This window comes from Crinia signifera, chromosome 2, assembly GCF_055691185.1.
Source record: "Crinia signifera chromosome 2, ASM5569118v1, whole genome shotgun sequence".
NCBI classification, from domain to species: domain Eukaryota; kingdom Metazoa; phylum Chordata; class Amphibia; order Anura; family Myobatrachidae; genus Crinia; species Crinia signifera.
Genome location: NC_139218.1, coordinates 272,748,887 through 272,764,166, shown reverse-complemented (window position 1 = coordinate 272,764,166; position 15,280 = coordinate 272,748,887). Strand labels below are relative to the sequence as shown.

The 15,280-nt window shown below is 45.6% G+C and overlaps 1 protein-coding gene across 2 annotated transcripts in view; it reads right to left on the bottom strand.

The window, feature by feature from the left end:
* The window catches only part of POGLUT2 (protein O-glucosyltransferase 2), a 110,353-nt gene that overhangs the window by 72,902 nt on the left and 22,171 nt on the right, over positions 1-15,280 (bottom strand). For both annotated transcript variants that reach the window (XM_083168649.1, XM_083168648.1), the window contains exons 2-3: positions 14,427-14,632; positions 1,598-1,803 (exon numbers count right to left, since the gene is read on the bottom strand). In XM_083168649.1, the coding sequence (XP_083024775.1) occupies positions 1,598-1,803; positions 14,427-14,580 (360 nt within the window). In that variant the 5' untranslated portion in view covers positions 14,581-14,632. The remainder of the gene's footprint in view (positions 1-1,597; positions 1,804-14,426; positions 14,633-15,280) is intronic.

The window sequence follows — 15,280 nt, the reverse complement described above, 5'->3', positions numbered from 1 at the left end:
AAAGAAGAGCAATAAAGCTAATAAAAGGGTTGGAGAAATTCAATTATGAAGACAGATTGGACAAATTGGGATTGTTTACGCTAGAAAAGAGATGTTTAAGGAAGACATGCTTAACATGTTCAAATATATCAGGGGCCAATATAACGAACTGTGAGGCACCCTTTTTGCTTTGAGGAAGGATTCTAGGACACGTGGCCATGAATTTAGACTAGAGGAGAGTAGATTTCGTACCCTTAAAAGAAAAAAAATGTTTATGGTCAGGCCGTAAAATTGTGGAACTCTCTTCCTGGATAGGTGGTGTTGTCAGAGACAATAAATTAATTCAAAATAAGGTTGGACAATCATCTATTGGGCAAAAACATCCAGGGGTACAAATATACAAATAACAATCATAATCTGTATAGAATGAAATCAGATTTCAGTTTATATAAGGGATGTAGCAAATAGATCATGCACTTTAATAATGTAGGTTGAACTTGATGGACGCACGTCTTTATTCAGCCTTAACTATTATGTAACATGTAACTTACTCTCTCTGGCACATTTCTTTCTCTCTCACTGCTGCTCGCCCTCCCTTTCTCTCTCCCTTTCTCTCTCTCTCTCTCCCTTTCTCTCTCTCTCTCTCTCTCTCTCTCTATGGCCGACACCCTCGTGTAGGGGATGCAGTTTACATCCCGGCGGTCGGAATCCCGGTGTTCAAAATCCCGATGCCGGAATCCCGACTGCCAAAATCCCGACACTTTCTCCCTCTGTGGGTGTACACGACACCCATAGAGGGAGAATAAATTAGTGTGCCGAGCGTAGCGAGGCACCGTGCCCCTTGTCGGGATTTCGGCGGTCGGGATACCGGCGTTGGGATTTTGAACGCTGTGATTCCGACCGCCGGGATTTCATATTAATCCCTCGTGTAGTAGTATTAGTAGTAGTGACAATAGGCCTTATTTTGGTTCATTCTTTCTGACAAAATCCTTCTTAGATGGGCAAAACCATGTGCACTGCAGGTGGGGCAGATGTAACATGTGCAGAGAGAATAAGATTTGGGTGGGGTTTTACTTCAAAGTGAGATCTATATTGCAGTGTAAAAATAAAGCAGTCAGTATTTTCCCTGCACAGAAACAAAATTACTCACCCAAATCTAATTCTCTCTGCACATGTTACATCTGCCCCCCTGCAGTGCACATGGTTTTGTCCATCTAAGAAGGATTTTGTCAGAAAGAATGAACCAAAATAAGGCCCCATGGTTTAGTTTTTTTTTTATTTATTTTTTGGTGGGGTTCTCTCAATATTTTACTATAGGGCCCACAAAGTTCTAGTTATATTCCTTCAGATACAGTACACAGGTATCGCACTGTGTCTTTGCACAGACAAGGGAAAAAATCAAACAATAGGGCAAATTAAACAGCTGACTGCAACAACACTCTTTTTGGCTTTATTTTTTCTACCTCTAACATTTACATACCTTCAACATATAATTCAATCATGGAGGTGGCACTGAAGGCATTCAAAATAATCATATGGCACTTTCAAGGTATGTTAATTCATGAAAATTTAAATGTGGGGCAAAAATTACATTTCACCAAACTAAAAGAAATCATACCTTATTATTTTTGATGGTGTAATGGCACAAGCTTTGGCGCTCACCAAATCTCTCTGGAATTTCCACTGCAATCTTGTCAGGATCAACAGTTGGAAAATGTTTTAGATCTCTTTCAATCTGTGGAATGGACTCATTACACGCCATGTGTTTTAGCCATATGTCACTGTTTTGTTCAGGACAGTAACATCCTTCACTGAATATTGGACCTGAAGGAAGAGAGGTTATGTATCAGTATCATAGGCAAACGCAGCTCAAATGATAACAATAGTAGCCTATAATATGAAGACTAGAGCTGCCACCACAACATGAAGTTTAAGGGACAGAGCAGAGCTGCTGCATGTGACCAGTGGTAGCAGCTTCTTCTAGCAAGTTTGCTGTGTGTGAGTACCTGAGTCCTCAGTCAGTGCACTGGACCAGAGAGTAGCTACCAGGAAGAAGAGATAGGTGACTTCCCATGAAGTTGGAGAATGTAAGCTTAGAAAGTGCAGTACTTGTTCTATTATGTTTGTGTAATTATTAATTAATTATGGGATGTTTAACCTTTTACTAACCATTAATGTTATTTATATTAGTTAAATGCAGTCTATTTGACACAATCTATGCTATAGACCATATATATTGTTAATTATTAATATTGTATTCCATCCAATACCTAGTGTTTAAACAGGCTAATGTGTAATTAAATGTTTAAAGGTCAGTACTAGTTTCCTCTACCATTCCCTCAGACTCCAACCCTTGCTCCAATGTTCTGCATAATGGGAGATTGTGGACTACATTTGGAAACCCCCCTTTAGAAATCCTGCATTTATAACTGCATATACACGTATTCTTATGTCACAAATGCACATATGGGATATGCCTTTAAAGGTTACATAAGTAACAGTGGCGTAACTATAGGGTGCAGGGGATGCAATTGCTATGGGGCCTGGGGCTTGGGGGGGCCTGGGGCCCCAGCAGGCTATCCCCTGCAGCCCCTTGATACTCTTCTTTTCTCCAGTTTTTCTTTTTAATATTGCAGTGTGGGCAGTTGCCCCGCTGCCCTCTTGTACACAATTCAGAGGCGCCAGGGAGCAGTGGAGCTCAGAGCCGCCCGGGAAGCAGTGGAGCCCGGCGCCGCCCGGGGAGCAGTGTAGCCGGGAGCCGCCTCTAAAGGAGGAAGTGAAGCACACCTCAGAGTCACGGAGGGGAGCAGGGGACCGCGGTGCTGGGAAGCGATACAGCCCAGCACAGAAGAGCAAGGGAAAGTCAGTTGAACCCTTTCAAAACCAAGCTCGTCCCCATCCCCACTCCTCTTTCCCCCCTCCCTTCTCCTCTTCCCCTCTTGTCTAACCACACTGCCCTTTCCCTCTCCTCTCTCCTTTCTCTACCCCTCCCCGTAATCCCTCTACACCCCTCTTCTCTCTTTACCCTCCTCCCTCACTCCCCTTGACCCCCCCCCCCACATACCCCACTCTCTTAATCTCTCTCTCCACCACCCCGTCTCTTTCCTCTTTTTTGCTTGCTCACTATTCCCTTTTCTCTCTTCTTCTTTTTCCCCTCCATGTTCTCTCTCTCTCTCTCCCCCACCCCCTGCTCTCTTCCCCCTGCCCCCTCTTTCTCTCAACCCTCTCACTCCCCCACTGTCTCACATCTCTTTTTCTCTCTCTGGGCTAGATTCTCTAATCTTCAAAAGTGATAAAATGGAGAGTGATAAACAGCCAGCCAATCAACTCCTTCCTGCCATGTCACAGACTGTGTTTGAAAAATGTTTCAAACACAGGAGAATAATGGTGCTGGTATCTATACTTCAATGCATAGAGGAAGTGAACCTTCAGGGCAGGTGGTTGAGTATCTCCAACATCAGTGGTGAAATCTGGATGTGGGTCTGGTTCAGAGTGCAAAGTTCGAAGTCCCGGAGTGGTGGAGTGTAGTAAACACAAAGTAGATCGGGTTCTGACGTGTTTCGCTGCATACCCCTCTTGCAGCTTTGTCAAAGGAACAGACTACTCAACAGTCTAGGGAGTGAGGTGGAGTGCTCTATAGTGTGTATCTGACTTTTACTGTCACTTAATTTTTTTATTATTTTTTTTATTTTGCTGTATTTGTTTTGAAAAGCATGATATGGGAACCTGTGCAGGGAGGGGAGCAGGTAAGGGGTACCGTGGATAGGGGAGCGGGATGAGAGGGGAACCTGTGTGCAGAGGGGGTTTTCTGGGTGGGGGAGGGGACTTGAAGTGAGAGAGAGAGCAACCTGTGCGGGGAAGGGGTGTTGGGGGTACTGTGGATGGAGAGGGGTTGTGAGGAGTGAGAGAGCATGAGAAAGGGAACCTGTGCAGGGAGGGGGCATTAGGGGTACTGTGGATAGAGGAGCGGGATGTGAGGAGGGAGAGCATGAGAGGGGAACCTGTGCAGGGAGGGGCGTTAGGGGTACTGTGGATAGAGGAGCGGGATGTGAGGAGGGAGAGCATGAGAGGGGAATCTGCATGGGGAGGAGGCATGGGGGTGCTTTGTATGGGGAGGGGGGTCTGAAGAGAGAGAGAAAAAGAGAGCATGAGAGTGGAACCTGTGTGGGGAGGGGGTGTTGGTGGTGCTTTGGATGGGGGAGTGGGATGTGAAGAGAGAGAACATGAGAGGGAATCCTGTGCGGGAAGAGGGTGTCGGGGGTGCTGTGGATGGGTAGGGTGTTGTGAGGAGAGAGAGCATGAGAGGGGAAACTGCGTAGGGAGGGGGTGTTGGGAGTGCTGTGGATAGGGGTGTGAAGAGAAAGAGAGCATAAGAGGGGAAGTTGTGCAGGGGGGGGGGGGTTGTGTGTGCTGTGGATGGGGGAGGGGATTGTGAAAAAAAGAGAGAGAATGGGCCAGATGAACTAAGCTTAAAAAGTGCTAAAATACTTCTGTCATGCTTCTGAGTGTGTTTGATAAATGCCAGTTAGAGGCTGGTCGGTGGGTGCTTTATCTACACTTTGTCACTTTTGAAGGCTTAGTGCATATCGCCCAGATAGAGAACATCTGAGAGAAACCTGTGCGGGGAGGGGTTGTTGGGGGTGCCATGGATAGGGAGGGTTGGGAACTTTGAAATGTGATGAGAGAGAGCAGGAGTGGAAGGGGAGAAATTGAATGCAAGATACTGAAAACAACAAGACATTCTGCATACAGAGTCTACACTGTTATGTGATTGTTGTGGCTCTGCTGCATGTTTCTGTGGGGCTGGACCTGCTGTCTGGATGCCGCCATTGATCTGGTGTCAGATCAGAAGCTCCAAGCTGAGGAGTCTCTGTAGCTGCTGGCACGCCTTGTCTAGAAGGGATATGCTCATTGGGTCATCAGCATGTTGGTCGACAGTCATTAGGTCGACACCATTAGGTTGAAGTGCATTTAGGTTGACATGCAGGAAGGTCGACATGAGTCTAGGTCGACGTGGGTTAGGTCGACAGGGTCGTTAGGTCGACAGGGTCATTAGGGGAATTAGTTGTGGCATTATCTGGGCTCAATCATTCATGTGAAAGGCACTCTTAACTGATTTAGTTTTGAATCCAATCCTGCAGATCACTTACACCCAGAGGCGTCACTAGGGGTGGTGTCACCCGGTATAGTGACTCATGGTGTCACCCTCCCATATACATAATGCCCCCAGTAGTGCCATTACATAATTCCCCTGTAGTGTCATATACATAATACCCCCAGTAGTGCCATTACATAATGCCCCCAGTAGTGTCATATACATAATGCCCCCAGTAGTGCCATATACATAATGCCCCCTTAGTGCCATTTACAAACTTCCCCCAGTAGTGCCATTTACATACTTCCCCCCATAGTGCCATATACGCACTGCCCCCCATATTGCCATTTATGTAATGCCTCCTGTAGTGCCACATAAGTAATGCCCCGCATAGTGCCATATATATATATATATATATAGCCAGAGGCGTACCTATATATTCGTGGGCCCCATAGCAAAAGTTTGGAAAGGCCCCCTATTTAGCAACTGATGGTGATGAATGTATGTAAAACATATTACTAGACAGCAAAGATGGGCCCCCTTCAGCTCTGGGCCCCATAGCAGCTTCACCCCTTGCACCTATGGTAGTTACGCCCTTGTATATAGCCCACCATAGTGCAACACCACCTCTGCTTCTGCGGATCTCCTTCTGACTTACTGTACAGCTACCTCCTCTGCAGCCGTAGCTCCTCCCCCTTTTCAGCATTCACCATCACAGTCACAGGGGAGTGTGAGGGGGAATGGGTCATTGGGTCAACATGGCTTAGGTCAACACATGAAATAGGTTGACATGGCTAAGGTCAACAGTGTTGGAAGGTCGACACAAGCATTAGGTCGACAATGGCTAGGTCGACAGTCAAAAGATCACTTTTCTTGTCCCAAATGTGGACATACAGTAGTTGACATGGACACAGTCACTCACCATTTTTCGGGCACAGTGCCTGCCTATGCTTGGCACACTATTCTATTATAATAAACATACAATAGACAAAAACAAGGAAGCAGAGCTAAAATTGACTAATATATTCGGTGATTGGATTAGCTTTACAGTTATTTTAATAAATTCAATAAAACTTATTTCCCCTGCACCCCCTTGATATTCTTCTTTTCTCCAGATTTTATTTTTATATTGCAGCGTGGGCAGTTGCCCCGCTGCTCTCTTGTACACAATTAAAAGGCACCGGGGAGCAGTACATCCTGGCTCCGTCCAGGGAGCAGTGGAGCCCAGCGCTGCCCGGAGAGCAGTGGAGGACACGGGAGACGTGAAGGTCAGGATGGCACCGCCCACGGAGCAGTGCGTGGAGCCGTCGACACTCAGGAAGCATTAAAGGGCACGCCTCCAGGGGAGCAGTAAATCCCGGGGTGCCGCCAAGGAGGCAGTAAAGCACGCCTCAGAGTCACGGATGGGAGCAGGGGACCACGGTGCTGGAAAGCGGTACAGCCCAGCACATAAGAGCAGGGGGAAGCCAGTCTACCCCATTCAAACTCTGGCTCCCCCTCCCACCCCCTCATTCCCCATCCCCACTCTTCTTTCCCCCCTCCCTTTTCCTCTTCCCCCTTCCCCTCTTATTTTACCGCACTGCCCTTCCTCCCTCCACTCTCCTTCCCCCACCCCCTCCCCTGTAATCCCTGTAATCCCTCTACACCCCTCTCCTCTCTCCTCTTTCCCCTCCTCCCTCCCCTTATCCCTCACTCCCCTTGACTCCCCCATACCTAGGGTTGCCACCTCATCCCTTTAAAACTGGAGACATATTAATTACACAGGTTCTGTGGCTGGCTCACTTCAAGACTCCATTTCAACTGTTTTTTTTTTGTTTTTTTTAAACAGCCACAGAACTTGTGTAATTAATATGTCTCCAGTTTTAAAGGGATGAGGTGGCAACCCTATCCGTACCCCACTCTCCTATTCTCTCTCTCCCCACCACCTCATCTCTTTCCTCTTTTTCTCTTCTCCTTTTCCCCCTCCATGTTCTCTCTCCTCCAACCCCTGCTCTCTTCCCCCTGTCCCCTCTTTCTCTCAACCCTCTCTCACTCCCCCACTGTCTCACATCTTTTTTCTCTCTCTGCCCCTTGTCTCTTTTTCCTCTTTCTCTCTTCTACCCACCTCTTTCCCCTCTCCCTCATTCCTCCCTAACAGTCTCACCCTTTATTTCTGCCCCCTACCTCTACACTTGGCTCTGTCTCTCTCTCTCTCCCCCGGACACCCTCTCCCTCTCCCCTTGTCTCTCCTCCTTTCTCTCCCTGACACTCTCACACTCTTGATTCTTTGTCTCTCTCCTGCTCACACTCCTCCCTTTCTCTTTCTCTCCTCTCTTTCCCGGCACCCTTTATTCACACTGTACCCCCTCTTTCTTCTCCAACACCCCCCCCCCCCCCCCCCAGTGGCATTGTAGTGACAAGGCTTTCAGTATTTTGCTATGGGGCCCTCAAAGTTGTAGTTACACCCCTGATAAGTACTTGTATATTACAAATAATCAAAACGTGCATTTGTTTTTTGGAGGGAGTGTAATATTTTGTTCCAGCCTGCAGAGGCCGCTGTTGCACTTTCTATCCATTCAATGCTTTAGCAAAACTCCATAAATAGAAGTATAGAAGCATAATCATTACTAAATGTGGTTATCGGTGATGGATTACATGCCAATGTTATATTATCAATTGATAAAAGTCTCTGGTAACCATCAAAAAGAAATTTTATTTGCACTCTTCCATTCCCAGAGGGTTGCTGCTAGCAACTCTGTACTGTGGTCTCAGTAATCTATTTGACACACTCAGGTACCATCAGTGTCCTCGATTAATAATAAAAGCCAGGAAGAGCATAACTCACATTCAGAAACTGATCTCTATCACCTTATGGGCAAAAATACAGAATAATATTGTAGGGATCATGCTTCAGCAGTTATATATGGGGCTGTCAAACAATGTTTCCTCCATAGCGATACACAATATATATCTTAAAAAAAGGACATATATAATAATAACAACAATAATAATATAATACATATGTCATACATTACATAATATAGTATGTTAACAAACCATATTTTGCAGGTTGAATTAAAAGCAAAAAAATAACAGGATAAATCATGTAAAATTCTATGAGGGTGATTACGAGACCTCTCACCAGGGGTGTTTTAAGAGAGGAGGACCGTGTGCAGCCTCCTCTAGCTGGGCCCATTCTTGTCTGCTGATAGCAGCGCAGTGTGTTTTAAGGTCTAAGCACTAGAGCAGTGGTTCCCAACCTTTTTGTCTCCCGTACCCCTTGATTAGGCTTTTCATTTATGAGTACCCCCTCGTGAAATGTTTAGGGGGCGTGGCCTAAAAAGGGGTGTGGCTTAACAGGGGCAAGTCATACTGGCAATGACGAGAAAAAAAAAGTGCAACCACTTGACCACAATATAAGCTCAGCCCATTCTGCGGACAGCATATAAAATATCAGAACCTTGTCAAATCTCTATTACTGAAGCAACAGACATTCCAACGGATCACGTTAGCCTTCCAATAGTGCCAGATACACATATGCCCCCAAAAGTGCCAGATACACATATGCTCCAATGGTGCCAGGTATGCCCGCACAGTGCCAGAAACGGGAATGCCACCACGGTGCCAGGTATGACCCCATGGTACTGGGTATGCGCCCACAGTGCCAACAATGCCCCTACAGTGCCAGCAACAAGTATACCCCCATAGTGCCAGCAACAAGCATGCCCCACAGTGCCAGCAATGCCCCACAGTGCCAGCAATGCCCCACAGTGCCAGTAACAAGTATGCCCCACAGTGCCAACAAGTATGCCCCACAGTGCCAGCAACAAGTATGCCCCACAGTGCCAGCAATGCCCCACAGTGCCAGTAACAAGTATGCCCCACAGTGCCAGCAATGCCCCACAGTGTCAGCAACAAGTATGCCCCACAGTGCCAGCAACGCCCCACAGTGCCAGCAACGCCCCACAGTGCCAGCAAAAAGTATGCCCCACAGTGCCAGCAACAAGTATGCCCCACAGTGCCAGCAATGCCCCCACAGTGCCAGCAATATGGTATGCCCCCACAGTGCCAGCAATGCCCCCATAGTATTTCCCAGCAGCAGCACACTCACCATTGATGCTGCTGCTGGGGAGAGAACAGTCCAGTGTCCCCCTGCCATGTAGCTGCCGCGCTGCTTCTCTCAGGGAAGGAGATAACAGCACACTGCATATCTCTCCTTCCCTTCACTGTGACTGGGCTGCCCACCAATCAAAGTTCGCGGGCCGGCACCTGATTGGCTGCCGGCCTGCAAGCTCTGATTGATTGGCGGACGGGCGGCCAGTCACAGGGAAGCACACTGAGGGGTAGGAGAGATGCGCAATGCACTCTCCTCCCCTCCAGCGACCTGTCTGACTGCCGCGGCCGCCATTACAGGCCGGACTGCCGCGTACCCCCAAGCGTGTGGACGCGTACCCCCAGGGGTACGCGTACCACAGGTTGGGAACCACTGCACTAGAGCACTCAGACCCTTCTGCGGATCTCCAGAAAAATGGCGCAGCAGCCATTTTTCTGATGATTTTCACATTGTTGCTGCTGCCGCCAATTGGCATCTGAGCACTAGAGTGGTAAGACTCCACTGCCCATGCGCAGATTGCCGGAAAAAAAAGCAGTTGCGCTATTGTTTTCAGCGATGTCGACAGTGCCCCTGCTGCCGCCGCTGAACTCCGGAGGGTAAGTATTACAAAAATGGGTGCAGTGTGTGTGTGTGGTATGGGCACCCTTGGGACTCAGAAGCCATGCACACCGTGCACCCATTATAATTAAGCCAATACCTCTCACATATACCATGTTCACTATTTCACTTTAATTTCCTGTCATGCCAGAGCAGGTAGACCTTTGCTTCCCTTCACGGTCATTAAACTGCGCCTCATATCACTCATATAGAGGGTACACGCGGTGAGATATGCACTATTTTTCTATTCGATTTTGCTTATAGAAGAAAAATCGAAACGAAATCGAATGCTTTTAGCAGCATTCGATGCAGATTTGATCCCAATGCACGTTCACATTAGTGGAAATCGAAACGAAAAATAGGCAAGACTATATAGTAGAAATCAAATCGAAATCAAATCAAATGTCAGATAGAATCAAACTGCATATCGAATCGAAATCAAATGGAATGCTTGATCTAAAGCCCTGTACACACACACATCAATTTGCTTTTGATTCGATGTTAGATTCAATTTTCTATTAGATCTGGCATTAGATCTTTCCATTTGATTTGGCATTAGATCTGTACTTTTGCATTAGATATCAAATTCGATATCGCATTTGATATTCATTCATGGTACATTGTACACATTTGATTTACTAGATCGAATTCGATATTTCCTTGGCTGCACAGTAGATTTCTCTGTTCGATTTTGTGAAAATGGGAGCGCGCATCGAATCGAATGTATATCAAAAGTGACACAAAAACCATTTGATTTCCTTTAGGATTCGATTTTGCTTCTAAAAGCAAAATCGAAACGAAACGAAAATGTGTACAATGTACCATGAATGAATATCAAATTCGATATCGAATTTGATATTCATTCATGGTACATTGTACACATTTGATTTACTAGATCGAATTCGATATTTCCTTGGCTGCACAGTAGATTTCTCTGTTCGATTTTGTGAAACCATTTGATTTCATTTAGGATTCGATTTTGCTTCTAAAAGCAAAATCGAAACGATAATCAGGAAAAATCGATGCATGTGTACAGGGCTTTACAGTGTGTACCCACTATTACTGTCCCAGCATCAGCTGTAAGATAGCGGGTCTGACAGAAACAGTCAAACCTTGAGAAGCGCAGCAAGATGTACGGTGATAACATACTGGGCCCGATGTGCTAAGCTTGGAAAGTGATAAAATGGAGAGAAGTAAAGTACCAGCCAATCAGCTCCTAGCTGCCAATTTACAGGCTATGTTTGTAAAAAGACAGTTAGGAGCTGATTGGTTGGTGGTTTGGTATGCAGTCATTAGATCTACAGTCTCTAGTTCGACCGTCAAAAGGTCGACCACTATTGGTCGACAGTCAAAAGGTTGACATGGTCACAAGTCTGACAGTCAAAAAGTTTGACGTGGTCAGAATGTCGACATGGTCAAATGTCAACATGGACCAAAAGTTGACATGAAAAGGGTTTTGGAAAAAATTGAGCGGCCTCCCCGGCACCTAGGATCAGACCCAACACATGCGGTTGCTAGAAAGCCACTGATGGGTCCGATCCAATAAATTTAATGAGCAGCCTGTCCAACCTTGCTACTCCGACCTGATATACATGAGAGCTTGCTACTTCGGATATACAAATCAGATAAGTGTATGGGCATCTTAACTGCCTAATATATCCCACCCTTGAAGGTGTTATTGTAACAAGATTATCATACTCACTTTATCTTTCAGTAGCTTTAATATTATGGCTGATCCATGTAATATTATGGCTGATCCATAAACAAAGAAGTAGAGGTAACCTCGACCACACTAGGTGGGTCGGGGTGCAGGTGCGCCTGGCCGGAGCTGTATATCCCTAGCTGCTGCTCTGAGACAGGGTAGTTAATCCTGTACTGAATAGACAAAAAGAGGAATGTGGGGTGGTGAGCTGCGCTTAAAAAATTATTATAAATGTATATATACCTTGAAATGAGAGATCCTATAGTTTAGGATAAAAAAGGGTGATGGATTGGTTGAACTAGTACAAAAGAATTTATTATCTAAAATTAGCACATAGCCAAAATACAACTATAATCATAAAATGTTTTACATATAAAAATTCATCTCACCAGACCAAACTGGAATATATGTATAGCCCGGAAAGTCCAGAAAGTCCTGTGCAGGGCTGGAGTATTGAAGCGTCCTGTATAAGGCTGGGATAAAACACCCAAGTGGAGCAGTGGGGAGGGAGGACCAGGTGTCGATGTAAGGAGTGGCTCAGGTTGACACGATATGCCGACTCCCTCCGCTAGATGTACTGAAGCGGGATGTGGTCCTCAACCTCTACCTTTCCTGCTATTATTTGTAATCCAATGTCGGGCCAGTTGGAGATGGTGATGCCAAACTGATTTTATGGATGACCCGATGGAATCCACAGGTGGTGGGGCTTGATTTGTGTCCCTGATGTGGCAGATGGTGGGGAGGACTCAATGGTACTGACCAGGAGCGGCCCAGATTGGCACAAATAACCGTCTCCCTCCGCTGGATGTGGTAAAGCGGGATGTGGTCCTCAACCTCGACCTTACTGCTAGAACTTGGTGGTCCAATTGGACAAATGGAGGTGAAAGGCAACACAAATCAGCGTTTCCGGGTTCTTTGATGATACCAGTTGGAATTCTGGATGGAGATGAATAGCCTGTGTCCTGACCGGTTTCGCTGCTCCAGGCAGCTTTATCAGAGGAAGGAGCAGCGAAACCGGTCAGGACACTGGCTATTCATCTCCATCCAGAATTCCAACTGGTATCATCAAAGAACCCGGAAACGCTGATTTGTGTTGCCTTTCACCTCCATTTGTCCAATTGGACCACCAAGTTCCAGCAGTAAGGTCGAGGTTGAGGACCACATCCCGCTTTATCACATCCAGCAGAGGGAGACGGTTATTTGTGCCAATCTGGGCCGCTCCTGGTCAGTACCATCGAGTCCTCCCCACCATCTGCCACATCAGGGACACAAATCAAGCCCCACCACCTGTGGATTCTATCGGGTCATCCATAAAATCAGTTTGGCATCACCATCTCCAACTGGCCCGACATTGGTTTACAAATAATAGCAGGAAAGGTAGAGGTTGAGGACCACATCCCGCTTCAGTACATCTAGCGGAGGGAGTCGGCATATCGTGTCAACCTGAGCCACTCCTTACATCGACACCTGGTCCTCCCTCCCCACTGCTCCACCTGGGTGTTTTATCCCAGCCTTATACAGGACGCTTCAATACCCCAGCCCTGCACAGGACTTTCTGGACTTTCCGGGCTATACATATATTCCAGTTTGGTCTGGTGAGATGAATTTTTATATGTAAAACATTTTATGATTATAGTTGTATTTTGGCTATGTGCTAATTTTAGATAATAAATTCTTTTGTACTAGATCAACCAATCCATCACCCTTTTTTATCCTAAACTATAGGATCTCTCATTTCAAGGTATATATACATTTATAATAATTTTTTAAGCGCAGCTCACCACCCCACATTCCTCTTTTTGATCCATAAACAAGACTACACCAACATACATTGCTTCACTTATCTCAAAACATCTCCCAATTCAACCCCGTCACTCTCAAGTCTCTCATTCATACTCAATACCTGCTCCCATTCATGGTCAGGGGTGTAACTAGGATCAATGGCGCCCGGCACTAATAAACAAAAAGCACCCCTTAATTTGTAAATTCAAGTACCCAAATATACATTGCCATACAGTAGCCTCCTCCTTGTCTGACTGACACTATACAGAAGTTTATTTTATATTTTATACACATTGACATTATACAGGGGTCCATTATATATACATTGACACTATACAGAGGTCCATATACACACATACCCCTTTCAGACATAACAGCAAATTACCAGGTGAAGCAGTTCTACCCGGTAATTTGAGTAGTGTGAAAGGGTCTACCCGGGTCTTAAATCCCGGGTCACCGACACTGCTTTTTACCAAATCACAAATCTCCACATTTCAAATATTGCTCCATGAAGCAGACAAGCAACTTATTACCACAATCCACAGAATATCAAAATACCCCCACCCCTCCCCAGTGGACCCCAGAACACCCAAAGCATTGAGACACTCCCATATAGCACCCACTCCTGTCCCTAGCAGGTGTCACAATGGATATAAAGGCAGGAGGAGGAACAGGGCCACTACCCTGGGCAGGACCCCAGCTCAGAAAAAAAAAAGTCAGAGGCTGACAGGTGGCCTCACAGGTGTGTTGGCCTCCCAGGAATCTTCCTTGTAAGGTCTTTGGCCAATCCACCCCTGCCCATTAGTGCCTAACCCCATGCCCCTCACAGCCTGATCCTAACCATACCCCCTTAGTGCCTATCTCTAACTTATTAGTGCCTAACCCTTACTCCCTCCCATTTATGGGCCCTAGTTTATAACATATCTAAACTTTTCAAGCATTTTTGTTTGTAGTAATATGTCTACTTTATTGTTTAATATGTTGTACAGTATGACTTGAAAAATCATCATAACTAGTAGCACCTAAATCTACTCAATTATTTATTTGCTGTCATCAAACCTCACATTAGCACACCTAGTGTACCTCCACAATTCCTGTTGAAAGAATTTCAAATAGAAACTGGATGGGCAGATTCATCCGCCATTCAATTAAACAGTTATTCTGAGGAAATTAAATACCTTCTAGAAAATATGGAGACTTGGCAACGTGTTTGCCGTTGACTGTAATCTCAATTTGCAGGCTTTTGTAGCTGGCATACAGTTTGTACCTTACAAGGAAGGAGCCATCTTTTCGGTCAAGTACTTGAACTCCCACTCTAGTATATTGCTCCATAGGTGCAGTAATGCGTACTTGAAATATGTCCTTTGGTGGAGAACAAGTGAAACTAAACAGAAAAATAAAAAAAGTTTTATGAGCAATTAATTATCATAGACAGCAAACACTAGAATTGACAATCTTCTGTCAGATAGGACAGAACCATTTTACTGACTGCAAAGACAGTTTGCTATCCAGGGTTATTTTACAAGGACCCTTTTACACTGAGCTATGACCCAGTTAGACCCAGCAATAACCAGGTTATTGCGGCAGTGGAACAAGGGATCACTGTGTGGACTTAGTTGATTAGTGTTGGTGGGTGAAAGGTTATTAGGTTAGGTTAAAGGTTATTTTTTTTTTATGGTGGTACGGGTAAGTAATTGCTTATGGGGGCTATTAGATGGTGTAGGCCAGGCATGTCCAAACTATGGCCCTCCAGATGTTGTGAAACTACAAGTCCCATCATGCCTTGCCACAGTTTTGTTATTAGGGAATGCTAAAACTATGGCAAGGCATGCTGGGGTGTGTAGTTTCACAACAGCTGGAGGGCCATAGTTTTGACAGTAGGCTATAGGAGGTGCCGAAATGGTGCTTATATATAGTAGTGTAGCTCAGATGGTTTAGTTGTAATACACTTAATGCTGGAATGAATTTTGGGAAATAGAGGGATATTTATTATTTATTACCGTTATTTATATAGCGCACACATATTCCGCAG